The sequence below is a fragment of the Ursus americanus genome, chromosome 14 (genome assembly GCF_024610735.1).
Source record: "Ursus americanus isolate L20-20 chromosome 14, mUrsAme1.1.p, whole genome shotgun sequence".
Classification (NCBI taxonomy): Eukaryota; Metazoa; Chordata; class Mammalia; order Carnivora; family Ursidae; genus Ursus; species Ursus americanus.
The window spans coordinates 30,584,375-30,611,433 of NC_142140.1; the positions used below are offsets into that span (position 1 = coordinate 30,584,375).

Consider the following 27,059-nt stretch of genomic DNA (forward strand, 5'->3'; position numbering starts at 1 on the left):
TCAAATGCAAGCCTCCCAAGGGCACTAAACCTTGTCCAGTTTGCTCACCATTCCACAGTGTAAGACTCTGTGGTAGACACGTTACTATTATTTGTTGAATAATTGAATGAGTTCCGTAGACAAATGAGCTTCCAGTGCTTGGAGGACCTGGATTGGGCAACGCCACCCCCCACCCCCAGACCTCCTTTGGTTTCTCCAGATGGGTTTTACCTCGAGGGCTTAGTTGAGGCTGCCTGCAACATTGTGTTGCACAGGACTCTGAAGCCATGTCTATGGTGGTGTGTTTCTCGTTGTGTGTTTGCTTACCGTCTTGCAGTGCAGACACTCCACTCTCCTCAAGGTGAGCTCTCTTGCCTGGGCTACGCTTCTAAAGATTCTGTAAGGGGCCTTTAGAAAAAGAAGCCATATTGTGTAGTAGGAGCAAATATGAAACAAAACGTTCAGGAGATTCAAAGAAACCAGAAATTGGCCCCTTGCCTTTTCTCTTTCCTCTTTCTGAGTACCAAAGTTGACATCACTCGGGGAATAAAGGAGAACACTCTCGCTCAAACACCAATATCCAAGACACGGTGGGGGAAGGCTTACGGAACATGGCTGGCCAAGGAAATTGCTTTTTTTTTTTTTTTTTTTTTTTTTTTTTTAGGAAATTGCTTTTTGAATAAATGTTTCCTTTTCCGAAGTTTGCTCCATCATGAATCTCCCTTTCAGAAGGAGTTTCATTTCATTTCTCGGTGAGCATGTTTCTAGAAACAGGAGGCCTGAGGAAATCAAACTGGTAGAAATCTCTAGTCCCTGTTGCTTCACCAATTTCCTACCCATTAAAAAGCCAGTAAAGCTCTGATATGATGGAGCCTGGGGTGAGGTGTCAGGGAGCAGCGATTATTTACTGAGAACTGGCGTGAGGTGCAGTCGCCCCTCAGCGGAGGCTCCCCAGCCTGATCCCAGCTCGGAGGTGGAGCTCTGTTTGCAACTTCCGTTTTCTTCTCCGGGCTGCTCTATCACTTGTGCTCTCGAAAATGTTAACCACAGGAAAGTTGCCAAGAATTTACAGAATGGATCCAAGAGTGCACTAGGAGCCCGCAGATCATGTTTCTGATCCAAACGACGACTGTTCCTCATTAGCCATGTGATGTCGGTGGAGTGATTCAAGTGTGTAGGAGACTCAGATGTTTCATCCAGGAAAGGGGGATGACGACCTTACACAGCCGCTAAGTTGGGAGGGAAAGCACCCTTGAGCAATGCTTCTTGAGAACAGACTCGGTGTCAGACCCAGTAAGGAGACACCGATGGCTGTTGCTGTAATTTGGTGATTTCTGTCATGCACATGAGAACTGGACAGAAGGCTTTCTACCAAATTAACTGTTGTTGAGGGCTTGTGATAATGGAAATACCAAGAACTGTTGGGTGAGCGCAACTGATTTCAATACCAAGTCCTGGTCATCACTACTGCCCTCATGGGATTTTCATCTGAAATTCCTAGCCCGACTGAGGCAGGCTCACTCTCATTCCTTAGGAACACGAGGCTCACTGTGGTAAGCTCTGAGGAAGATTGTAGCCCTGGGGTGTCCTAATAATAAGTCAGGTTTGTGTTTTACTCTAGACTAGTGATTCTTGAACATAGTGACTCCCATATATCAACACCCCCAGCAGCTCCTCAAGGTCCAGTTCCTGAGCCCTGTTCCTCGACTGCCCTGATGCCATGTTGTAAGAAAGTTCTAAATGGTGGCCAGCCAGGAGGCAGTATGGCAGATCCAGGAGGCCCCATCTGGGGTTACCTGTCTCAAATATACATTTCAGGTGAGCCTTACTGATGGTGCCCCTGACAGGAAGAGACTACCTTGTTGTTTTCATTGAAATCAACCACATAAGACCAGAAGCAGAAGTCTCCCTTTGCTGAGCGGCTCCTAACAAGCTTCTGATGGAAAATGACAAATTAACAATGTCTAACCCATTAAAGCAATTTTATGATAGCAGGCATGTACTCCCCCAAACCTGACTGCCCACCCTGGTTTGTACAGGTCTTATAGGGTGCCTGGGATACTCTACTCTGAAGACCATTCATAGTACAGGCAATTGAGTAATAGCTGGTCCAAATTGTGACACTGGCAAAGTCTCGTTTGCTGCTTTGGCAATCGCCTTGACAATGTGATACTTTAATGTATAATTGGATAAGCAATTGGGTTCTGTTATAGTACAGTGGTTTGGCATAATTATTTTCCAGTGCTGTGATTTTCTAGTTAATAAATACTTTTGGGGGTTACAAATTCTTAAACATCAACACTCTATACTCCTTGAAAGTAGGATGCCATTAATTAATATAAGAGTTTATTTCAGCATTTTGGCCTCATTGGCAGCACTAAAAACAAAACAAACAAACAAAAAAAAACTTTTGCTTTAACTCAAGCAAGTTAGGCTTAAGTCAAAGCTTGGGCAACTAATCAAATGATGAATGCCCTGATGATTACCTGGATTTCTCTCCATCAGAGCAATAAACTGGGCTTTGGAAACTTCACAGTGAATAAGGGGGAACCGGATGTCACTTGGTTGCACTTAGAGGTCTCACTGTGTGGCCATCAGTCCAGGGTTTCAGCTCATACAGAGAGTAAGAAGGGAGGCAGTTAACATATTTTTGCACAAAGAAATATTGGAAGAATCTCAGGTTTCTAAGAAAACACAAGTGGCTGCCTGAGGTTAGCAGCACAGACTTCTTCTTATTTTGCATCAAATGAAAGCAAGAGAGAATTTATTAGGACACCAAGAAAGGCCTAAGTGGGTGACCATCTGCTCAATAACCAGCATGCAGAGAAAGGGCCTTTGGTGTTTTGGGGAGGAAGCAGGTCTCAAAGGATGCTGGCGGAGTGTGTGTGACAGAGTGCGATGACATCCAGAATCGTGAAATATGACTCAAGTTGATCTAAATGGTCCAGGAAGGCTTCTTGGGGAGTTTGGGAAGCGTGTGACTGCGGAGAGGCACATACTGGCAGGACAGGAGTGATTTTCATACCGGTTCAGAGCAGCTGTGAGCAGGGGAGCCAGCATCCATGTGTGCTCTACAAAGGGCTCAGAAGGAAGCTGTCAGAGAAAGGTCCGCCCCCTCCAGGGAGGCACTGAGCCCCTGTCTCTAACTGCACACATTGCCACCAAGTCACCGACCACGCTGGTGTATGGAGCAGCCGAGCACCCCTCCGTCCTAGCGGCCCCCCTCTTGTCCATGTGCATGCCTGCCCAGCTCTCATCATTTCTGGTCTGGCTGTTGCAGGAGCCAGAATCTCTCTCTAACTCATTCTACAGGCAGACCACTCTATGAAAAATTATTCTAAGCTTTTAACTTCCCTGCTTCCAACCCCTGAATGTCTTCTTTGCACCAAAAATAAAATCCACATTTCTCAGCCATCCCCACGGGCTGCAAATGGTCTACCACATCCCTTGCTTTCTAGTCACTCAACCAAGATTCCTTTTTCCTCAGTGCTCTGTACTTCCGCTCCCTTTGTGTGAAATACCCTTTCTCCCTCCTCTTTGCTTCAGGGATTTGTAGCCATTGTTCACATCTCAGCTTAAGCAGCATTTGTTGGGGAGGTCTTCCTCCCAAACCCCCTCCCCACCATGCTACCATCCCTACAGGTCACGATGCACTGGTTGTTCTTCAGAGGTCTTCTAATACTACATTATTTGACTTACAAGATCTGTTATAAAACAACAACAACTTCAAAAATTCTGACACCTTCTCCAGCTCAGCCCAATAGAAACAACCACATCCCATTCTAGAAGACCCACGTTTTAGCCTCACATTTTCAGTGACTTCCCTCCCCTCGGCGAAACTTCCCACCTCTGGACCATCTTTCGAGGTTAATGCCATGCTTAATGCTCTATTTCTGACACTATTTTACTTAATCTATTTTCTAAATCAACTCTTTACCTTAAATCAATTTACTTTAAAAGGAAATTTGAGATGACATCATAAATGGGAGATAACCCTCAAAATAAATGTGATCTAAACACAACAACCTTATTAAATTCTAGCTAGAGTCTGAGATGGCTCCTCTGTGTCTGTTTGCTAGAGGTCATGTTGGCACCATGTTAAGGACATGTTAGCACTGAGACTTTCTTTTTGCTTAATGAGAAGGACTGGAAGAAGACTGAAAATGGAATAACTTACAGTAGGATTCAGAGCTGTTTGTGGCTTTGAATCACAGACCAGAGGCCGTCTGCTGGGCCACTGAGATGCCTTCCCCATCTTTGTAAAGGCTTCACAAAATGGCAAGTAAATTCCAGTTCTCTTGACCACTCTGGTAGAGGGTCAGGCATACCCGTGTCAGGACTCTTGGGGAAAGAGGGATGCACGCAGTTGGTGAAGCCGGCCGTGGACTAAGCTGCAGGAGAGCTGGCCCACACATGTGTCTGCTGAAGCTGTTGCCATTGCCCAGGATAACCTTGTCCTTAAAATCCCATCACCATCCTTCAAGCCCAGTGCAAATCCTGATCTTGTAAAGTCAACCCAAGATGCCACCCTGGGAAGAATTACCCTTTCCCTCAGATATTCTGAAAGCATTATGATAGAACTTCTAGCCCAGCTCAGTCTTTAGATCAGACTGACTTGTAGTATATTACATATGTATAATTCGGTCTACCCTGTAAGGTGGTGAGGCCCCAGAAGGCAAAGATTTTTGGCTTATTCATCTTTACAACTAGCACAAGGCCTAGCACAGTGCTTGGGATATATCATGTGTCCAACAAATGGTTGTTGGCTAAAATCAAAATAGAGGCTGTAGAGGCAGAGAATCAGATCCGAAAAAAAATTACGGATTTACTTCCCTATTCCTTGATATTATTTCCCTTTCAAGACTATATAAACACCTGTCTGAACAGAGCCATCAACCCATAAGAAATAGTTTAAGCTTTCTGCTCTTTATGTTGTTTTACAAAACGAGTAACAATGAAATATATTAATGTACTTTTTAACAACACCCAAGTTTATATGCAGCCACTTGCTTCTTTAAGGAGTGGTATCAAATTTTCTCCCCTTGCACCCCCACCCTTTGAAGACAATTTGGCATTTTACTATAGGTTAGTTCCAAATTCTGAAAAACAGTTAAATTATTGTGGATCATTCTTCCTACTGTATTCCATTACAGAGCTATAAAAAAGTCAATAGCCAAGGCAGTTTGAGCATTACATCAGGGAATTAATCTTTACCCCACATACCTCCCGATAGCACGCTCAATGCCCAGGAAGGAGCAGAATGTCAAAATCGACGCCTATCAGTACTTCAGTCAGAAATCCTGTTAACACTACCTTCCCCAAAATCATTTCGGGCAGATAAAGTGGAGTGACTGCAGATACATTTTTTTTCAATCTCTTTTCATAGCTGTATAGAAATAGTACGCTCTTCCAGGAGCCATTGCAGACTTCACTCTGTTGAATGTGAATAAAGACTTTTTGGTTCAAATTTTTGCGAACTTTGTAACTTTGGTGAGCACTTTCCCTCTAAAGAACCAAGTGCCTGTGAAAACAGTGTCAACTGTTCAACAGTTTCCCTGTTGCATGGAGAGAAGGAGAGGAATGCGCTGTGGTGCTGAGCGTTTTCACGGCCGTTTAACTTACGTGATGTAATTATGAGGAGGAAAGACAGAGCGCTGTAGTGCGCTGAATCCCAGACAGTCACCTGGAAGAAGCGCTTGTTCTTTTATGTACCACTAACAGAGGAAAAACACTGCCAGTTGAATTACGACACACCACTGATTGTGGAACATACTTTGACTTCAGAGATGTGAAAATATGAAAACGTGCGCACCTGAGAACCAATGTGCTAGGAGATATAAAGGGAGGTGGTGATTTACTCTTTGTTTCTTGCAACAATAGCCTTAGTGTGCACCCAGGGCTAGCCTTGAGTTTCTTCTTCCCTTGGACAGCTTGCTTCTTTTCCAGGATTCACAGCTAGGCGGGTTTGGGAACAACCCAAGAGCGAGCCAAGTACTTCTGTGGTCATTTTCAAAGGAGTCTCCTGGACTGAGTTACCTGATAAAACACAGGAAGAAGTCCAGTTAGGTCTGAATTTCAGATAAACAAATAATACTTTTCAGTAAGAGTATGTCCTAAATACTGCATAAGATATACAGAACACTCCTTTCATTTGTTTTAGTATTTTTGAATAAAAATAAAAATACTAACTCTGGCGGCCATGCTCCCAGGGTAATTTGACTACATTTGACCATTACCACATGCTTTTACTCTAGGACCTTGACCTCTGAGGAGCCTCCATTCATACCTTTTTCACTCCTTACAACCACCCTGGGAGTTAGGGATTATTGTAAGTCATTTTAGATCTGAAGGAGCTAGATTTCCTCCTCAGACTTGAATTCGTCAGTAGATGCGTCAGTATGGGCCTGAATTTTGATCGTAGCTCTTAATCCTTTTACAGGATATTTAAGGTCCAAAAGACACATGTCACTGGGGAACCATGAAGTTAGGAAAGCACTTTTACTCCTGCCCATAACGTCTCTGGGTCGGTCAGTGGTCACTGTCATGGGGACAGTGTATCTAGCCTAATAATAGTTGTAAGTGGTATGTAGTGTTTGCTGTTGCTGTGACTACGATCATGTGCCAAGCATATCACTATTCAACTCCTGCTCGCTTTTTACAGCAAGGGGAAACTGAGGCACAGAGAGGTGAAGGAGCTTGCCCCTCTCATTGTTAAAGTCTGGGCCTAACCTCATCTTCATGCAGAGAAGTTGCTGGATGTTCCTTAGATAACTCCCTCTCCCCTCTTTTTAAAGAGCACTCTGTTTCTTTACCAAACTAAGTTGACTCCCAAAAGCCTTTCAAACTAGGTCATGCCCTCCCAGCAGCAGCCTTCCCATTTGGAAATGACCCTCTCATTCATAAGTAACCACTTGGTGTCTCCTCTCCCTACCTGGGAGCCACCTTGGGACAGTAAAGGGGTCTGTTTCAGTGTTCTAACACCAAGGCCAGCCTTTAACATGGCAGAGACAGAATAAATACCTTGTGCATTAATAAGTAGCCACTGCCTTTCCCTGTGGGCAGCCTAAATTAATCTGGAGGGTTCATCTGAAGTGAACCCCCCTGCCCATTAAAGCTTCCTCAAGGCGTGTAGTACCTTCTGGATGACCCACCATTTGAGGTCATTAGAGTTTATCTCCGCTACCCTGCAAGGTTCTTGGGTTGCCTCAGGGAAGCAGAAATTTACTCCAAACTACAGCATGTTTAATTTCCAAGTCACCTGGGTGGCTCTTCTGAGACACAAACCTTGTTCACCAGGATCGTTCCTAGGCTCCCTATTTCTGCAGAGACTGAAAATTCATTCAAAGGCTCCGGCACCAAATCAGCATCCTGGTGTGGCTGGGACAAGCCCCGTGGCCCAGACACCCTTTGAGAATAGAAGAAAAGCCGTTCTAGAGCAGGGTTTGCAAAGATGCTCTGTTGATAGGGCGATAAGCAATGGGCTTAAAGGCAAATGTATTATTTCTCTGTGTACGTGAGTTCTAGCTATCCACATAGACATTTCTCCCAAATACGGTGCTTTCCAACAGGAAGTGCACCTCAGATTTAGCTGAGAAATTTGAAAAAAAATCCCCAAACTCAGGCTGTCCCCAGGCAAATTAAATCAGAATTGCTGGGTAGACCCAGGCACCAGCATTTTCTTAAGTTCCCCAGGCGATTCCAGTGGGTAGCCAGCACTGAGCACCGCTGTTCTAAAGAAAGCGACACACTTCCATCTGGGGCTTTTAGGAGGGAAACCTCTGAGTTTTAAAAACCATGTACAACGGAGATTTGCAAATATGATTAGTCTTTGTTTTATTTATTTCCTACCCCGCATAAACAACTTCGAAGTGTCGGCACAACGTTGCCATCTGTAAGGCATATGACAATAACAGACGGTCGCCTAATAACCAGGGAGGCATTAACGCTCATGGGCTCTAAATTATTTGGATTCATCTAGTATGATCTGTGGTGATGAAGCCACTTAAGGCGTGATTTCTGTGTCTTTTCAATGGCAGCACCAGAAGTGGGAAGGCCGTATTTCCCGGGCTGTATACATTCTTTGTCATCCTATTGAATTGTTACAAGATGGATTTATAACAGACCGAAAGCTAGTATCAAAATGAAAATTAGTTCTCGAGTAGAAAAATAGCAATCCCGTTTGCCTCGCCTGTAGCAATTGCGTCATATCTGCCTCCGCAAGGAAGGAAATGACTTCTTAATGTGGTTTTCTTCCACTAAGGAGAATTAAATCTATGTGGCAAAATGTAAAACCAGAGTGCTGGCAGCCATATTCTGAACGGAAGATCCATGACCCTCATCAACATATTTGTGGCCCAGTTATATGCTAATGAACCTCATTTACGCTCAAACTCACCCCAAGTGGAAATACAGCTCAGCCCGAGAGCCAGGCTATCATTCCTTCACTGTTTTGCCTCGTGCATCAAACTTTGCTCTGAACCACAGATTTCTCCATCTGTTGCAAGGGGCCACGCGGTTGGGGGTGGGGGGGGGGAGGGGGTTGGGTGTCTCTGGGTTAGATTTACAGTGATTTGGGCCTGAGATAGGAAATTCCACTATAGTAGTGGAGAGACTTTTTGCCGAGGCAGCAAGATACTTTTCAAAGGATCTGCCTTTTGCGGGGAAGGCACCTGGCAGGTAGCGCTGGCCACTCTGTGGTGACCTGGCGGTTCCTCTAGGAGAGAGAAAATGGCAAAAATTGATGGGAACAACTCTGCCACTGCCTAGCTGGGTGATGTTTGACAAGCAAAGGAACTTCTTCGGATCTCAATTTCCTCCTTGGTAAGATGGAGCGAAGTATGCCTGCCTTGTGTCTAGATTACGGTGCAGATTAAATGAAATGATACACATCAAAGAAGCTACCCGTTCGTATCATAAATATCAGCCATCTTCGGTGCTGTTAAATCATTTACCTCAATCTCTTCAAATGACTTACAAAATGCTACGCTGCTGATCTTATGAATTTATACCTGTAGCATTTTACAATGGATAAAGCCCCACACAGGAATAACAAATCTTGTTAATAAAACTGAATTGCAATAGGAGATTAAGGGGGAAAATTGGGCTCTTCTAATGAAAAGTTCTGAGAACATCCTCTCTCTGATAGCACTGAAATTTTACTTACTCTCTCTGTAAGTCTGAGACATATACAAGATGTTTTTAAAAATAAATGTGGGCATTTGAAGAGTATTTTTAAATGATTCAGTTGACTTAGATCAATTGTTAATTTTTTGATGTTTTCTCATTTTTTGTAACTATTTGCCTTCTTAAGCCTCTTTCAGTGGGTATGCTCTGATTTCTCAGTACTCACGGCTTTTGTATTATTATCACAGATTTGCTTGGGCTATTTTGGTTCACTGAAAAAAATGGCTCAGAGCTCATGTAAGAGAGACTAAGCCAGATAGACGAATAGGTACTGCAGGCCAGCCTGGGGGAATGGTCATGGGTAGGTGGCCACCTCCGTGCCTTCAGTGTCTGATGAGTAAAATAAATGAATGATGCTGGCCGAGCCTAAGGTAAGAGAGTAGGGGGGATTGTGGAAAATGGGAGGATGCTCCCCAGTCTGTGACCCCCACTCACAGCCTCTGCTGACAAGACAAGGCATGGAATGGGCCACAGCGAAGCCTAATCTGGTTGTTTTATTAAAAAAGCTGGAAATGTGGATTCTTACGTGACACCTCCCCTTTTCAAATCTGGGAAACCGATGCAATGAAAAGACCTCTGATTTGCAACTTGTGTTCAGCCCACAACACTTATTCAGAGATCCCCAGGACCCATTAATGAGCTTATTCCATTGTCTTCTCCAAAGCTCCAGAGACATGACAAAGCGGAGGAGGACACCCCAGCCTTGTGGAGGTCCGAGGAGGAAATGGCAGCAGAAGCCGCAACCCTACGGGCCTACTTTCAGTGACTGTGCAGGTAAACACCAGGCACTTCATCGTCACCCACACCTTCCATGGGGCCCCAGAAGGAGGCTCCCTGCCCAGGATGGGGATGCAGACAAGCAGGTGCAGGGGGTTCAGACATGAAAGCCAGAGTAGAGAAAACCCTGACCCTCGAGGCACAGATTCCTACCTCTGGGTTTCCTCTGCCTCCACACCACCTTCCACAGGACACTCCTGCCTGTTGGCTTCCTTCCAGCCCACCTCACGTCACCAACCTGCCCTTCTCCAACCCAACCTCACCAAGCAGCCCAAGATAGTCTGCAGTGCAAACTTGATCATTTAAAAAGCCAAAACCCTTCAAGAGCTCAAGTCTCAGATTGCCACATAGGCTGCAAGGTGCTGTGAGCCAGCTCACAACCTCCTGACCAGATCAGCCTTTCTTCCACTTGGGTCTCTTTCTCCTCAGCTGCTATTTTGTAAATGGCCTTTTTTTTTTTTTTTAAGATTTATTTACTTATTTATTTTAGAGAGGAGGGGGAGAGGGAGAGAGAGAATCTCAAGCAGACTCCACAACTGAGCCTGACGCAGGGCTCGATCTCACAGCCCTGAGATCATGACCTGAGCTGAAATCAAGAGCCAGACGCTCAACTGACTGAGCCATCCAGACACCTCTGGTTTTGTGTTTCCCTTTAGTTTTGGCTGCTGGGAAACTCAAGGCCATAGGGAAAGGTCAGACATGATAGAATTCTTTCTTTGCATTAGTGAATGTTTAACTGTTGGGAGATCACAGATTTAAGATTCTGGTAGAAAGCTATAGCCAATCTCCTTCAAAATGCATAAATACACCAAATTTTTATACAATGTCCAGGGGCTCATGGATCTTCTGAAAAGTACTAATAAATGGGGGTGCCATGAGATATTGGGGCATCCTTAGACTAAAAAATATCCTGTATCCTGCATTTTATCTGTCAGCCCTGTTAATAAACCTCCTTCCATGGACCTCTCCCCTGAATAGTTTCTTTTTCCTGTCTGGAATAGGCTGCTTCATGCGGTCTTGTGTTTATATTATAAGCTGCTAAAATAGATCAGACACAAATTAAAAACATAATTAGTGAATATTAGTAGCAATTGAATTATATAAAATTGTATCCACCACTTAGTGATCATGATTTTTAGGTAGAAAACACATTCATTGTATTCTGTTTTCACTTTGAAATAGAAGTCTCTTTTAGTTAGTTTTTAATATACGTACATTTCTTGGGCATTCTCTTCCCCACCCTCCTTTTTAAGGTATCTTAATTACTTAAAGACCCAGTATCAGCTACCTTTCCCCCATTATTGTTCAAGTAGGTCATAGTGTTCAGGCACTGGCATTCTAGGATGCTTATTTGGTTGGAGAATGAAATTGGAGGATGTCATTGGTTTGTCAGCTCTGCGTCCAGCTGCCCGAAGGGATACAGTGTAGTGCTAGCAGAAGCTGTCTTTGAGCCTTTATTCTGAACCTTTTCCACTGTTCATTTCTTCCTCCCTCCCTCCCTCCTTGCTCTAGATCAAGCTAGTCTGCCTCAGAACCCAGAGCCACAGGCATAGCTGCAGACCTCTTTCTAGTCCTCTTACGAAAGCCAGTGTGTCATTTTGGGACATCCCATTCAAATGGAGTCACTGTTCTTCAGACTCAACTCACTAGGCTCTCCCAGGCCCGGGTTTCTTAAGTAGTGGGAACTTTCAGATAGAGGCGAGAAAGCTCTAGGCTTTTCCTGAGGCTTGCTGAATTGTAGGGCTCAGCGTTAGAATGCATTTTCTAGATGTTTTAAGAGGATTTAAACTTAGTACCCAAGTTTCCTGTATGCTTTGCTTTGTCAGTTTTTGCTTCTGTCCTGCCCTGAGGCCTAATATCTCCTGCCTTCCGGGTGAATCAACCTGCCTGGTAAATCTTGCCAGAAAGAAGGTCATCCTAACTTGCTGCACAAACTACTGCCACAGTACCTGTGGGTTTTTAAATTAATTAACATTAAGATCCGTCTTTACAGGTCTTTGGTTACAGACCAAACAAATCACCTTCCGTGTTCTCAGCGGTCAGATGTGGGAATGGAGACAAGGAGGGATGATGTGTGTTGCCAAATGGCGCAGCTAGTACCTTGGAGGCTAGGGACTTAAGCAGCGTTCTAGGATTTCACCAAGAGCATCCTCACCTCCTGTAGCATAAAGAGACTATAGGGGCGCCTGGGTGGTACAGTCAGTTAAGTGTCCGACCCTTGGTTTCGGCTCAGGTCCTGATCTCGGGGTTGTGAGATCGAGCCCTGTGTCGGGCTCTGTGCTTAGCTCGGAGTCCGCTTGGGGCTCTCTGTCCCTCTCCCTCTGCCCCTCCCCCACCCCCTCTTTAAAAAACAAAATAAATAAATCGTTAAAGGGACTATATATACTCCCCTTTGAAAACAAAGGGGAAAGGGAACATTCTTTGCTGGAAACCTGATCATGAAGTTGGTCCACCTGGTTCTTTAACATCCTTCTCCTTCCTTTTCAAAATGTATCTCCACACCGAATGTTTATACAATGTTAAGGGGTTCACAGTACTTCTAAAATTTCGTCAAATAAATAGGGCTGTCATGGGACACCTGGGTGGCTCAGTTGGTTAAGCATCTGCCTTTGGCTCAGGTCATGATCCCAGGGTCCTGGGACTGAGTCCCATGCTGGGCTCCCTGCTCAGTGGGGAGTCTGCTTCTCCCTCTACCCCTCACCCCACTCATGCTCGCTCGCTCTCTCACATATAAATTAAGAGGGCTGTCATATAATATTTGAATATACCTAGACCTGAAGAATTATTCATTGTTTATCTGAACTTCAGATAAACTCGGCCTCTCCGGGGTCTCCCCATGATACCCTCAGCAGCAAGTCAGTCTTCGAGCCAGGGTCGGGGCGCTGCTGTCGCTCACATGCACAACACGCACCGGGCAGAGACGCTAGGCTGCAGCCCTGGAATCCGTAACGACAGCCAGCAGTCCCGAATGTAGAAGACGTAAGTTCCCTGATCCCCTCTTGCAGAGCATGAGAAAACCGGGATTCGGGGATGGTAAGCGTTATTCCGAGGTAAACAGTTGCAAGTGACAGAGCTGAGAGAGAGCCCAAACTCCAAAGACCATTCTCTTAGTGTCTGTACAGCCCACCTTTGCTAAAAGAGCTTGATTTTCCAGCCAGCACTGCCACTCCATCCCAACTCCCCTTGTGTCCTCCAGATGTTCTCCTTAGCCTCTCCACCTGCTCTGCTTGCCCGCCTGAGTCCCCCGTGAAGCACTTGCCTCTCTCTTCGCTGCTGGACTTCCTGGCCAGCCTTGTTAATGCCACCTGCTCCGGCGTCTGCCTCCCCAGCCACACCGCAGCCGGGCAGCAGGACCCCAAACGGGGCTAAACTTGCACCAACTGACTTTGCCTGCTTGTAGGTTGTTCCGGACCGAGCCAATGCCTCCCTCGGCTGCCGCCCCTCTTTACCCCACCACATGACCACGTGCCTAAATAATAGGACCTTGGGCGAGTACAGCGTTTCCCAAATCGCTCTCAGTCCCATTTCCTCAGGCTTTTGTTCATATTTGTGTCTCACCAGGGGATTGTGTGCTCATTAGTTATCTGAGTCACTTTTAAACTTTATATCTTAACCTCAATGAAAAAGGAGTATTACTTGTAATTAGAAGTTAAGCACACAAATGAAGAGGATAGAAAAACAATGCTGATGAATTCCAGGTTGGCATACTTGCTTCCCTGTAGCTGTTGGGACTGAGGTTCATTCTCTCTTTGTTAAAAAGAGAGTCTAGCCATCGTTATAGAGGCATTTGATTCCAGCACCAAACTGAGACTATGTGACCTATTTAAAAGGATTAAAAGAGAGTACGTTAAGCGAGATTCAATGCAGATCATCTAAAACTATCTTAAACAAATGATTCCCGTCTTTGGAAAACAGCAGTGGAGGTGAGAATTCAAACCCAGAGCAAGCTGACTCCAAGCCTGTTGCTACCCCCTAAGCCAGTGCTCCCTGTGCCTCTGACCAGGACTGTGGAGAAGATAAGGCATCTGGAGGGAACCAGAGTTAGCTTCCCTAGGAATAAGGGGCCAGTCTCTTGTACCTGGCTGGAGGACACTAGGCAGGAAGCCCCACATTATGCCCCACTGCCCCCCCGCCCCCGCCCCTGCCGGCATGCTCAGTCTCTAGGTTGATTGGATCTGTTTGAAATCACTGCTTCTCCTGGGAGACCAAGTCCTAGGGCATGGCCTTGATACCGTGTTTGCTATTCGTCTACCTTAAAAACCAGTGTGTTAAAGAATGTGGAAACCTATACTCAGAGATGCGCGATATGGGAAACCGTCCGTAATGGAGGAAAACCCTGCTCTCTGCTGAATGTTCAGTATGGAAATAGCTAGCAACCTCTCAGTAAGTAGAAACCCCTGTTCTGTATCTTCTTTCTGTATAAACCCACATTAATCCTCACGTAAGACTGCCTTAAGACCACAGAGATAAACATCCCCCATCTAGGAACTGTTTTCTCAGCCTCTTGAAGCCATCAGGGCATCAACACCCGCTTCGTTGTATAGAATGCTCTCTATCTTCCCATGTAACCCGGCAGGATGTTCTGGTGCTCTGACTACTCTCTGTAGCCTTTCTCTAGTAGAAAATGACTTCGAACTGCAGTTTGTTTCTTAAGCAACAGTGAAAAATAGGCATTGCCTTCACCAGGCCCAGGCAGAGCCAACAGTCCAAGGGTTGCTGAATGAAGCTTCCTCCACCTGACAGATCCCTGATGAGGGGGAAATCCTGTGGTTCCAGGAATTCAACATCTGCCTTCTGTTTCGGTGACTCTATGCCTTGGCTCTCCGCACTCTGGGCCGAGTTCTGGGCCGAGTTCTGGGACGCGGCTCTGCGATGGCTCTTTTCGTCTCTGTTCTGAATCCCTTCAGGGGAGACAGCATCGGTACCCCTTATGTGTGTGTCTCTCCTGGAGCGCAGTAATTCTTCATGCAGGTGTTTAACACTTGGGTTTGCTGCCTTCACACACCCATGTTGAGTTTCCTATTTCATTTTAAAGCAATGACGTGTGTCCTAGTGAGGGAAGGTTTTACGATACCTCTGTCCCCACTCCCACCCCATGTTAGAGAGGAGCGGGCCAAGTTGTTTGTAAAGCATGCAAGCATCGCCCTTAACTCAGATAGAAAGTCGGAGCAGGGCAGGTTTCCACACCCTGTTGTGTCAGCAGAGCTCATTCGTAATTCATCAAACTCTCCTCTGTGCATGCCATTATTTTATAGATAATTGGTTGCCTCTCATTTACTCATAACAGAGCCATGCAATTTCAAAGCAACTGAGTCAGCCCAAAACAGCATTAGTAGTAGTTCCAGAGATACTGTCGAGGCAAACTTTTGACACTGGCATTTTTGAAAAGTCACCGTAATTCCAGCCACTGGACCACACTTGTATCCCCATCATGGACAGTCGAGGTAGACTAGAAAGGACAGCTTTGCTTATTTAGCACATGTTCTGGTCACTGAATTGTATCTCTTAAAACATACCCCACTGGCTTGGAAAAATTCTCCTTCACAAGAGAGCATCTGCTCTCAGCACAGCAGCCTCTGATGAGAAAGGCCAAAGGAGCAGATGATAGTATTCGGATGTTTTCTCAGGGGAGGGGAGGGTTTTAACTTCAGCTCCTTGGCCAGATCAATCCTAAACCCCCCAGGCAATCCCCATGGGGAGGTATCATCAATACCAAGGAAAGTGTTTGCCAACACTCATTGCCGAATTGATACAATAAAAATTTTTCCTTAGTGTAGAAGTACAAGAGAAGATTCTTTAAGGCTAATGACACTTTAGTATATTCAAAGCTCTTTAAAAAAAAAAAATCCATCATTTTAAACACAGCTAGAAAAGAGACTTCAGTTTGCTTTTCCCTTCCTCTGCAGTTCGTGTTTCTACGGCACTGTGCTGTATTTTATTCTCCTTTTATTCTGTGCAGACTACCTTTACAGAACCAGATTTCCACAGCAAGGAATTAAAGACTCTGTTTTTGGATTAATAATATATTAATAAATCAAGTCCCTGTGATCTAAATTGGGAACAAGAAACCACAGAATTATAGCAGCTTTAGAAATAATCAAATCTAATGTCCTATTAAATGATTTATCTTACCACAACCCAAAAGGATGACCATCTAGTTATACTTGAAAAACGTCCCTTTATAAAAATCCGGAGACGGTCCACCCCCATGGTTTCAAAATGGGTTTTAGTTTGATTATTTTTCAAGTATTTTACCAAGATCCAGCTTTCTCTACATATGCCCAATAGTTCAGGCAAAAGAAAGATTTCCACAGGTCATTGATGACTAAAGCATCTACAGAATTCTACTGAGAGTTAGTTCAAGTTAGTAAAAATGACTAGTGTCCCATGGTTAAGGTTAATCCTTATGAATCTTTGAATGACATGAAACTTCAGCACAGAGTTCTTTTCAGAAAAGTGTAATCCAAAGGCCAAGAATAACTTTTAGTTGCATCTTGCAAGATGATGAGGGAAAGAAGCCTATCATCGTCATCCTCATCGCCTCTCCAGAAACGGATATTGTGTCACACATCAATCTGCACCGTCCTGCAGAAACTATCCGAAAACTTTCCCCACTCCCAAGACTATTTCCCCCTCTCTGCTTGCTTCTCTTCACTCTGTGCGCTGTTCTCCTTCTACCTTTCTCATTTTGTCTTTGTCTCTGCCAGAAAGGAAGATGGGAAGAAGACTCTCCTACGGGTCATGGGTGGTTAATATGAAGGAAGGTGTAAAATTCATATTAGTAATCTTTGACCTATCATTTTGTAATAACATTTATACAATTCACTCCATTCTATGCCTAACATGTCCCTAAGTCGCCTCTTACATAAGAAGTCCTCCATTATTTTGACATTCCAGGGGCATCAATCAAGTTAGGTGCTCAACCAATCAGGACACACTAAAAAAGGAGTTCTACATTGTACTCCTTTTGGGGTTAATGTTTTTCTGGTGATCCAAAAGACACTGCAGTATGGCCTATTCCTTCTAATTTATCATGAGTGGTGAGCAATGGAAACTGTCTTCTTTATTAAAGTAAATTCCAAAAAAGTGGAGGAAAGAGGGGAGAGAAACTAAGGAAGGAACATTTAGAGAATTAAAATATCGCACTGGGGCCACTCGTCTCAGTAGTGTTAGTAAAATTAGGTCTCCAGACCAAGTCTACGTAAAATGTGCCCCCTCTTCTTCCTCTTCCCTCCTTGAAGGATACATGAGGTAGACCATGATCTTTGGAGAGGATAGGAGCCATGCAGAGACAGGGAAAGAGAGTGCTGGGAAGGCATCTTGGGAATTCATCTTCACTTTTTTGTGACCAGCTCCTCCCCAGACCCCAATGCACTGACCTATTTTGGCTCACTATTACCACTTTGCAACCCTATCACAAGGCAAACCTTGTTTCCCCTACTAGAGCCTCATGTAAATAACCTGGAATCAAGAGAAAGTCAGGTGGCAGATAATGCCTCTTCTAAAGAAAATGACTGTCTGGAGCTTTACACAGAACTTTCTAGAATGTGCTTTGAAAAGAAAGGACTGATAAAGTGAACATTATGGTTCTGTAAAAATTGTGTCCCCACCCTCCCCCACCAAAAAAGAAAAAAAAATATTTTTAATCACTTATCCTAAGCACTAGGCATATTCACCACCAAATCAAAAAATTAAAAATCATTTTCAGTCTCCTAAGAATAATGTCTGGATTGTCTGCCATTTTGTTTTTTACTCTCAGTGGAAGTGTCTTAAATAATTTAGGCTGGCTGCCTATCAACATTGCCACTAAACTTACTCTGTGGGCTTGGACACGTCACTCTTTTGTGCCTCACTCTTCCTTTATCTGAATTACTATGGTGGAAAGCAATTTAATTATATCCTAGGGTTTTTATGAGAATAATACAAAGTAACAGCTAGGAAATACACTAAAAAAAACAGCTCTAAATTGTGATCCTTCTAGATTTAATACTTATCTGAGGATACAAAAGACATTTCAGTATGTTCTACTACCTCCAATTTATCATGAATGGTGAGCAATGGAGACTGTGAGTGTCCATTAGTTATGCCAATACGTATATTCATTATTTTCCCTATGATTTCCATTATATTTTAAAGATGATAAACTAAGAATAAATTAAAGAATAAATTAAAGAATAAAACCTGTAGGGCAGGATATTTTCAGACCACCAAAAGAGAAAAGAAAAAGAATAATTTCTGCTTCTATTACTAACAGACCAAATAATTTGAATTAAATATCCCGCTGTGTTCAACTAGGAAAAATTTTACAGAATATACACAAACATCTGTTAAAGGTAACAAGGCAGCAAGGGATTACAACGTCAAGATCCAAGAACAGCCAGAAATCCAGAGAGACGAGGCCAGCTTTTGTGGCTGCTTCTCTACTGAGGGCATCTGTGTCTTGAAGAGGCAGATGGGGCTAAAACAATGAAAGCTGGGTTTCCAATGGTAGAGCACTTTCTAAATCTCCATACCTAAGGAGGAGTGAAAAAATCTGGGAAAGTGATATCCTTAGAGAAAGAATGACCCAGATGTAAGCCTGCCTTGTTCCAGCTACAGCCCAATTTCAAGTCATCTGGGCAATTGAGAAAGTTTCAGTCTTGGAAATGTAAGATCCCAAATTGCTAGTCATATTAGGTGCCTGGCAGAACCAAAGGGGGGAAAAATCATCCCTAGAAAAAAATAATACCACCCAAGATCTTAAAATATTTCTACAAATTATTTTCTTCACGTACCCAAGACATGAATGTGGGCATACATATACCCCATAACATATGCAGAGACAAGTTAATACAAATAAAATTAGAACCACAGGATACCTAAAATTGGAATGATAAGACATAGTCATTAAAATAACTATCTTTAGTTATTATATATATATAAGATATATATAAGATAGTTATATTTATATATGTTATTATATATATATAAGTTATATATAAGATAGTTATATCTTATATATATATAAGTTATATATAAGATAGTTATATTTAACTATCTTATTCCTAGGTAGAAAAGATTTTTAAAAATCAGCAGAGAGCTGGAATCTATAAGAAAATGAGATGGTGTGAAAAAGAACAAAACAGAGATTCTAGAGCAGAAAAATGCAATAATAACCCAAGGAATGAATTGAGCAGCAAAAGGAGAGTTACTAAACCCTTAAAGATGAGCCATATGAAAATATTCAGAATGTACTTTAGAAAGAGATGAAAGAAAAGTGGGGAAAAGCATGAGAGGTTGGAAAACGTATAAGAGAGCCTAAGAGATATTTATTCACAGTTCCGAAACAGTTCCAGTGGAATCTATATTTAAAGAGATAATGGCTGTGAATTTTTCAAAACTGGCAAAAGCCACCAATCCAGAATTTAAGAACACACCACCTCCAGAGCAGGGAGTGTAGCATCCAGACCTGAGTGCATCATGGTACAACTGCAGAAAGGCAAAGAGTGAGTCTCAGGTTTAATAGTGGGGATGGGGGTGGGGAAACCTCACAAATAAAGGAGTAATAGACCAAGAGACCAAAGGCAACAACAACAACAACAAAAACCCAGAAAATCACAAGACCATGGAATGACATCTTATTTATGTGTTTGTTTGAAAGAGAGAGAGAGTGTGTGTGTGAGCGTGGGGGGGGGGGGGGGGAGGAGGAGGAGCAGAGGGAGAGGGACAGAGTCCCAAGCAGACTTAGGGCTCTATTCCATGACACTGAGATCAGGACCTGAGCCAAAACCAAGAGTCAGATGCTTAAGCCCCACATCAGGCTCCTCCGCTATGAGCCTGCTTCTTCCTCTCCCACTCCCCCTGCTTGTGTTCCCTCTCTCGCTGGCTGTCTCTATCCGTTAAATAAATAAATAAAATCTTAAAAAAAAAAAAAAGTCAGACGCTTAACCGATTGCATCAACCAGGTGCCCCACGGAGTGACATCTTTAAAGAACTGAAAAAAAATGACTGTCACCGTATATTTCCATACCCAGTTTACCTATTCTTTGAGAATGAAAGTGAAACAAACACATTTTCTGACAAGGCTGAGAGAATTCATCACTAGTAGACTCATCCAAAAGGAATTCTAAAGAAAAAGCAATCAATAGAAATTAGAAACAATTTTGAACTGAAGAAAACTAAAACTTGTGGCTGCAACTAAACTTGTGTTTAGAGAGTAACTTAACTTGTAGTTATGACTTCTATGCATTTATTGGAAGAACATAAAAGCTGACAGTAATATGCTACACGTCTATCTGAATATCACAGTCATTCAAAAGGAAAAGAGCATATAATGAATAATTTTAGACCAAAATATTTGAGGATTGGGGTGAAATTTGTGAAGTTTCTAGAAAAAATACATTTTACCTAAACTGACACAAAGTAAAAAATATAAATAAAAAAATAATTGGATAACTATTAAAGAATTCAAACCTCAATTAAACCCCTTCTCACAACAATAACATCAGTCCCAGAGAACTTTCCTGCGGCATTCTACCATGCAATTAAGAAAGGAACAAGAATCTGAATAAGATCGTTATCATCTATATGACTGATAGAACAAATTCTGCCAGAAAATTGAAAAAGAGAAATTCCACTTCTCCATTTATTGTATGAGTTGCTTTCTTGCATACAAACCTGACAAGAACATGACAGAACGGAACTCTGTAGACTCATTGCATGTGGAAATACAGATACCGAAGTCCTAAAATCTTATCAGATTAAGTGGACAGATCATGTGTGTATGTGTGTGAATGCACAATCTATGAAAAGGGGATACATTATGACCAATGCAATGTGGTTTCACGTTAGACTATCAAGCATTATCTTTCACTAGACTAATAAAAGACAGATGATAGGATCATCTCAGTAGATGTGGAAAAATATATTGATCAAATTCAACATCTGACTTAATAAATATAAAAGTTGCAGGACACTGAAACTACAAGGGAATTTGTACTTAAAGATGAAACGTCCAACACTATTTATCTGAGATTGTAAATGAGATGCCAATATGTACTCTTAGTCCTGCTATTTCACGGCCCTATTACTCAAGGCCCTAGCTAGTACAGTAAGGCAAGAAGGAGAAAAAAAAAGTAGAAGGATTAGAAACGAAGGAATACAAGTGTCATTATTTGTAGACAGCATGATGTATACAGAAAGCACAAAACAATCTGCTGGGAAACAATTAGAATTAATGAGTAAACTTAGCAAGGCCTCTGAGTAGAAGATCAATATACCTAAGCTTTTTATTTCTCTGTTAGCCACTCTCTTAGCACGGGCTGCCATGTCAAAGTACCATAGACTGGGTGGCTTAACCAACAGAAATTTCCTTCTCACAGTTCTGGAGGCTAGAAGTCCAAGATCAAGGTGCTAACATAGTCAGGTTCTGGTGAGAATCCTCTTCCTGTCTTGTAGATGGCTGCCTTGTCACTGTGTCCTCACATGGAGGAGAGAGAGCGGCGAGTTCTTGTCTCACACTCTTCCTTTACAGGGACATTATCCCGTCATGGGGGCCCCCTCCACCCTCATGACCTCACCTAACCCTAATTACCTTTCAAAGGCCCTGCCTCCTATTACTATCACATTGAAGTTTACGGCTTCGACTTATGGACTTTGAAGGGACACATCATTTAGTACATAACAGCCACACAGTAAGAAAACGAAAAAGAAAACTGAAGTTGGCTTATGCAGATTTCCCTGCCGCTATCTCAAAGTAGAGCATTCTTTTGAAACCTTTTCTAAGCCGAAATGGTGTAAAGCAAAGCAGCAATTACCATTAACTTATATGGAAAAATTTTTTGAGCATTTCCAGACCCAAAAATAACCTCTTTTAGGCTTTACTTCAGGCTACATCTTGCTAATGGATGCACAAAATAAATGGAGATAAAACACAGATGCTCACAGACACGGGTCATGGCTATGGTGGCCGAATGCTGAGTAGAGCTGCCAGGGAAGGAACTCGGCAGGGCTGCGCTCACTGCAAAACGCACGCTGAATGCTATTTTCGCTTTTTTTTTTTTTTTCCTTTTTCATAAAAGCAAAAATCCAATTCGGATTTCTTTCTGTTAGCAAAAACAGGTACTAATGTAGGTCTTTTGTAAAAGTGAAGTGGTGGAGGTAAATTTTCAAAAAGCAGGGGATACCTATGTTAACATCAGAAGTCAAATGCCTAGGAATAATCAAAGCTATGTAAGCTTCTAGACAAAAAACTATAAAGTAGTAGTGAGAGACATTAAAGAGGAATTAAATAGAGAGATGAATGACTCAATTTCATAAAGACTCCACTCTCCTCAAATTGACCTATAAATTTGATGTAACTCAAATCAAAATTACCATAGGATTTTTTTTTTTTTTTTGGTGGTGGTGGTGGCAAAAAATTCACAAATTAATTCTTATGTATATGGAAATGTAGCCAGAGACTATTAAAAAACTAGACAAACGTATAGGAGGGTTTACTCTACAGGATATCAACCTATTACAAGGCTACAAAAGTTAAGAGAACATGGTATCAGTACAAGGAAAAGTAGACAATGGAACAAAATACAAAGCCTAGAGCCAAGCATACATGGATACTTGTTTCGTGATCAAAATGAAGTCACAGAGCTGTGGGAAAAACAAAATCTTTCCAATAAAAGGCTCTGGGAAACTGGATATCCATGTAGAAAACCAATGAAACTATACCCTACCTCACACCTTATGCAAAAGTCAATTCCAGGTGGGTTAGAATTCAAAATGTGAAGTGTAAAACCATACAGCATTTAGAAGATAATATAGGAGAATATCTTCATGATCCTGCTATCAGGAAAGACTTTTTAAATAGGACACAAAAGGCATTACTATAAAAGTAAGATTGATAAATTGGACTACATATAAGTTAAGACATTCGTATTATCTTATCAAAAGACACCATTAAGAGAGACGAAAGGCAAGACAGAGAGTGGGGGGAAGATATTTGCCACATACGTAACCAACAAAGGACCAGTACCCAGAAATTTTTTTAAAGGAAAAAAAAACTTACAAATCATTACGAAAAAGTCAAGAGCCCAATAGAAAATACAAAAAGATTTAAACAGGCACTTTGGAAACAGGCCATCACAATGGCCAACGATCTTTAGTCATCAGGGAGATATAAACTTAAAACACAATGAACTATCACTATATACCCACCACGATAGTCAAAAGTTGGCAAGACCGATGATATCAAATGTTTGCAAGAGTGTGGAAGAACAGAAACACAAAAGAGCACACACTGTGCGATTGCATTCATGTAAAGTTCAAAAACAGGCAAAACTAAATTACAGTGTTTAGAGATACACTTAGAGGGTAAAATTATAAGGGAAAGCAAAGAAGTAATCACCCTAAAATCAGACCAGTGTTTACCTTTTGGGGGATGCAAGAAAGGGGCGGTTATTGAAAAGGGAGATGTAGGATGAGAGGGTAGAGGCAATGTTCTACTCCTCACCATGGCCGGTGGCAAGATACGTGTTTCTTTTGTACTAATTCTCTAAGCCGTGTGGGTATATATGCATGTGTATGTGTTTGTGTGTATAGCACATATGTGTGTATATATATCTTCTGCACTCGTCTGTCTGTGTTATATTTCACCCTAAAAAGGACTAAAAATAAATCTGATAAATAAAAATTTTTAAATTAAGGACAAAAGAAAAGGAAGAGATTGACTTTAACGTACTAATTGCTGGCTGGATATTCAATTATTCCATATTAGGCTTAAACAAAAAAGAATAATTGTTGCATGTAATCTTTACAGACACCCTGCTCTTACATCAGAGAGTCCGTTCTCTTCCTTTTGGCCATCCTCCCTGACTTTAAGAGGCCACACTGATCAACAAGATCATTATTTTAGGAACTAAGTAATGGAGATCACCACAGAGGGGATACTTTATTATTAATGATTCTGAACGATTGCACTCACGGAGCACTTATTACAGACAAGGCACACCAAGTGCTTTATAGGCTTTATGTCAGATCCCACAGCAACCCTGGGGTACTGTCCTGATTTTCAGATGTGAAAAGTGAGGCTTACAGCCACTATGGGACTTGCCCAAGGACTCTCAGGGTAATGTGGAGAGCCAGGGTTCAAGTGCCAGCAGTCTGACTTGGGAGCCCACACTTATTTCACACTAAAATTGGTGGGTTTCTGTTTAGAGACATCCTCTCCTGCTGAAACTCTAGCTAATTGACAATAAGAATTATACAATGAAGCTGAGGCTTAAGACACCACTTACTCTTGCTTCTTCACTAATTTCAGAAAAGGAGCCAGAATTTGGTAATTTCTGTGCCAGGGGCTTTGGTCACTTTATCCACTTGTCACAACACTGCTAAAGAGACAGTACCTGTCCCCTGTTTCTCTATGCAGCCATAGTTACAGACTGAATATTTTCCTAAAAGCTAAAACTGCATTCAATAAGTAGGAGTGAATCAAAGCTAATCAACCTTGGACCATAATGCATTAGATGTTGCATTCTTGGGATCAATGAGGACTCCCAATGGCTCCATTCAAGACCTTTTCCTCTAAAGATAGGGGTTTTTCACCAAGAGTCTAAAATTAACTCTTGGGTTTCAAAACACTGAAAAGCTTGTTGAGAGATTCAAGCAGAAAAGAGGATGGGATGTAGCAGACATTTTTTTTTTTTTTTAAGACTTATTTATTTGAGAGAGAGAGAGAAAGAACACCACAAGCAGGGGGAGGGCAGAGGGAGAGGGAGAAGCAGGCTCGCCTCTGAGCAGGGAACCCCATGCAGGGCTCAATCCCAGGACCCCGAGATCATGACCTGAGCCAAAAGCACACCCTTCACTGACTGAGCCACCCAGGTGCCCCTGTAGCAGACATTTGAATTTGGGACTGCCAATCTCATTCACAGGCCACAGTCTGGGCATGACACCCCTCCCCCCCCCAGCTTATTAGAGTTCTTCTCCACCATTCGGTGTATGGACATAAAGAGAGAAGGCCTTGAGGGGTGACGTGTATTGGAGACTATTGACAGGCATCCTCATCACCGTTTGGAGAAGTCTAATGCAGGAGAAGCCCCAGAGCAAAGGGAGACAAAAAGATAAAGAGGGGAGATGAATTCCTACATCCATCCCACCCTTCACAGTTAAATGGTCAGTAAGGATGTCACTTTTCTTCAGAGGCTCATTTGAACCGGGCTTTCCTTATTTGTCATCAAGAGTTCTGGCTACAACAGGGGCACAGACTGCTTGCTTCCTAGAGGACCCTCTTAACCTTGAGGGTCTAGGACTCAATCGCCAACTATTTATAGGGATCCCGTTTTGAGCCAAACATTGAGGCACACTAGGTGAAGTATATCCCCGCCCTGGAGGAACTGCTGGTCAAGCAACAAGACTGATAGGAGAACAGGCAAGCACGTGACTCAGTTCTTGCGAGTGGGCGGTACAACGTCAATAGCACCTGTGACCAAACTGATTTCTCTACCTTATCCCACCATAAAGTAGTTGACTCTGTGTCAATTGTGTCTAACCCCCCATGCCCACACACAATTACATGCCCTCCAGGAGCCACCCCACGGTCTAGGATTAGCCAATCAATTTTAATGCGTATTTAAAGGATTTTTCAAAGTGTGTGAGTCAGTGCGTAAAATGATAGCTCATGTAATAATTAAAGCCTTAAAAAAACCCAACTGAGGATTCTCTTCCCGCCAGCAGATATCTTTAGGTCAAGAAGGTCTATAAAAACTGGCAGATCATTTCCATTCCTTTAAGACAGGTAAAAATGGCTTTGAATGTAATTAGGCGTTCGGAGCAATTTTCCCTCTGCTAAAGCTCTACGTCTTGCTCCAGTGAGGCCCACAGAAAGTTTAGAACTGCTGGCATTCTAAGCTGCAAACTGACGGTGTGGTATTGCTTTGAAGAAGTGAAAGCGCATGGTGTTGCTTGAATCATTTTTTAATCAGAAATGAGAAGCCCGACTTAGAGCTTTAGGAAAAGGAAGCTTTCTCGCAGGCAAGGCCCGTCTTGGCACCGCGGAGTGCGGGGCTGCTCTTAGAGCTCTGCGCCCTCTCTCGTCCACTCGCGGGTGGCTCCTGCAGATCCCAGAGTTATCGACTTGCAACAAGGAATATGCCCACTGTAGTAAAATCAGCATTTATCTTTGACACCCCTATCAAAGTTCTGTTTTATTACTCTCTTCTCAAGGATCTGTTATCTATCTGGGTAGGTTTTTGTTTTTTTTTTCTTTTAAGGTGGAAGATCTTGTGTGTGGTTAATTTTAATTTTTTTTTAATCCTTTAAAAGAATGAGACTCCATGGAAATGCAACGTAGTGCAAAAATTTAAAAGAAAAGTATGCTTGCTAAAAACTAAGAACTTCCCCCTCGTTCTGGGTAAGCTTTTGTGATACTGCAGTTAAAAATATAACTTCTGTATATAGCATATCACATGTCAACTGTTGACTATGAATCTTAAAATATATATCTCTACCCCCAAACTCACCCAAGGTTGTATAAAAGAATGAGCACGTTAAAATAGGAAATTCTTTTAAATGGCAAGCTAGATTATGTCTCTCCCCCATACTTGGGAAAGCCAGCAGGGCCTAATCACAAGAAGTTTTGGTGGCCACCAAAAAGGACAGAAGACCAAACCCAGTCTCATCTCCCATGCTTCTCACCCACACTCGTTCTTCCAGGCTTCTGCCTTCCTTGTTGTCACCAGGTCACATCAAACATGCCCCCACTTCGGGGTCCTGGCCCCACTTGTCCCCCTCTGCCTGAAATTCTTCCCTTTTCTCCCTCCATTCAGGAGTTAATCAAATATCATCTGCTCCAAAAGGCCTTCCCCAGGTGCCCAGTCCAAGGAGTGCCGTCTCCTTCGTTCCCTTAAATTGGTCTTACTTTTCTTAATAGCGCTCACTATCATCTGTCACCACATTACAGATTTGTCTGTCTGCATCCTCCACTAGCAAGTCAGTGTCTAAGGACAAGGTCATTGTCTCTAGCCCTTAGAACAGCTCTTAGCATATCATGAGTGTTCAAATCACTTGCTGACATTTCTTTGGAGTCTAGAGGTGTCTTACCTGTATTACCCCGAGTTCTCGGAACAGCTCTATGGATAGATACAGTTAAG

General features: G+C 42.7%; 1 protein-coding gene across 8 annotated transcripts in view; it reads left to right on the forward strand.

Annotated features, from left to right (window-relative positions):
* FHIT (fragile histidine triad diadenosine triphosphatase) overlaps positions 1–27,059 on the forward strand; it is a 1,378,910-nt gene that overhangs the window by 1,344,223 nt on the left and 7,628 nt on the right. For all 8 annotated transcript variants that reach the window (XM_045807502.2, XM_045807501.2, XM_087866889.1 and 5 more), the window contains one exon: positions 9,827–9,936. In XM_045807502.2, the coding sequence (XP_045663458.2) occupies positions 9,827–9,928 (102 nt within the window). In that variant the 3' untranslated portion in view covers positions 9,929–9,936. The remainder of the gene's footprint in view (positions 1–9,826; positions 9,937–27,059) is intronic.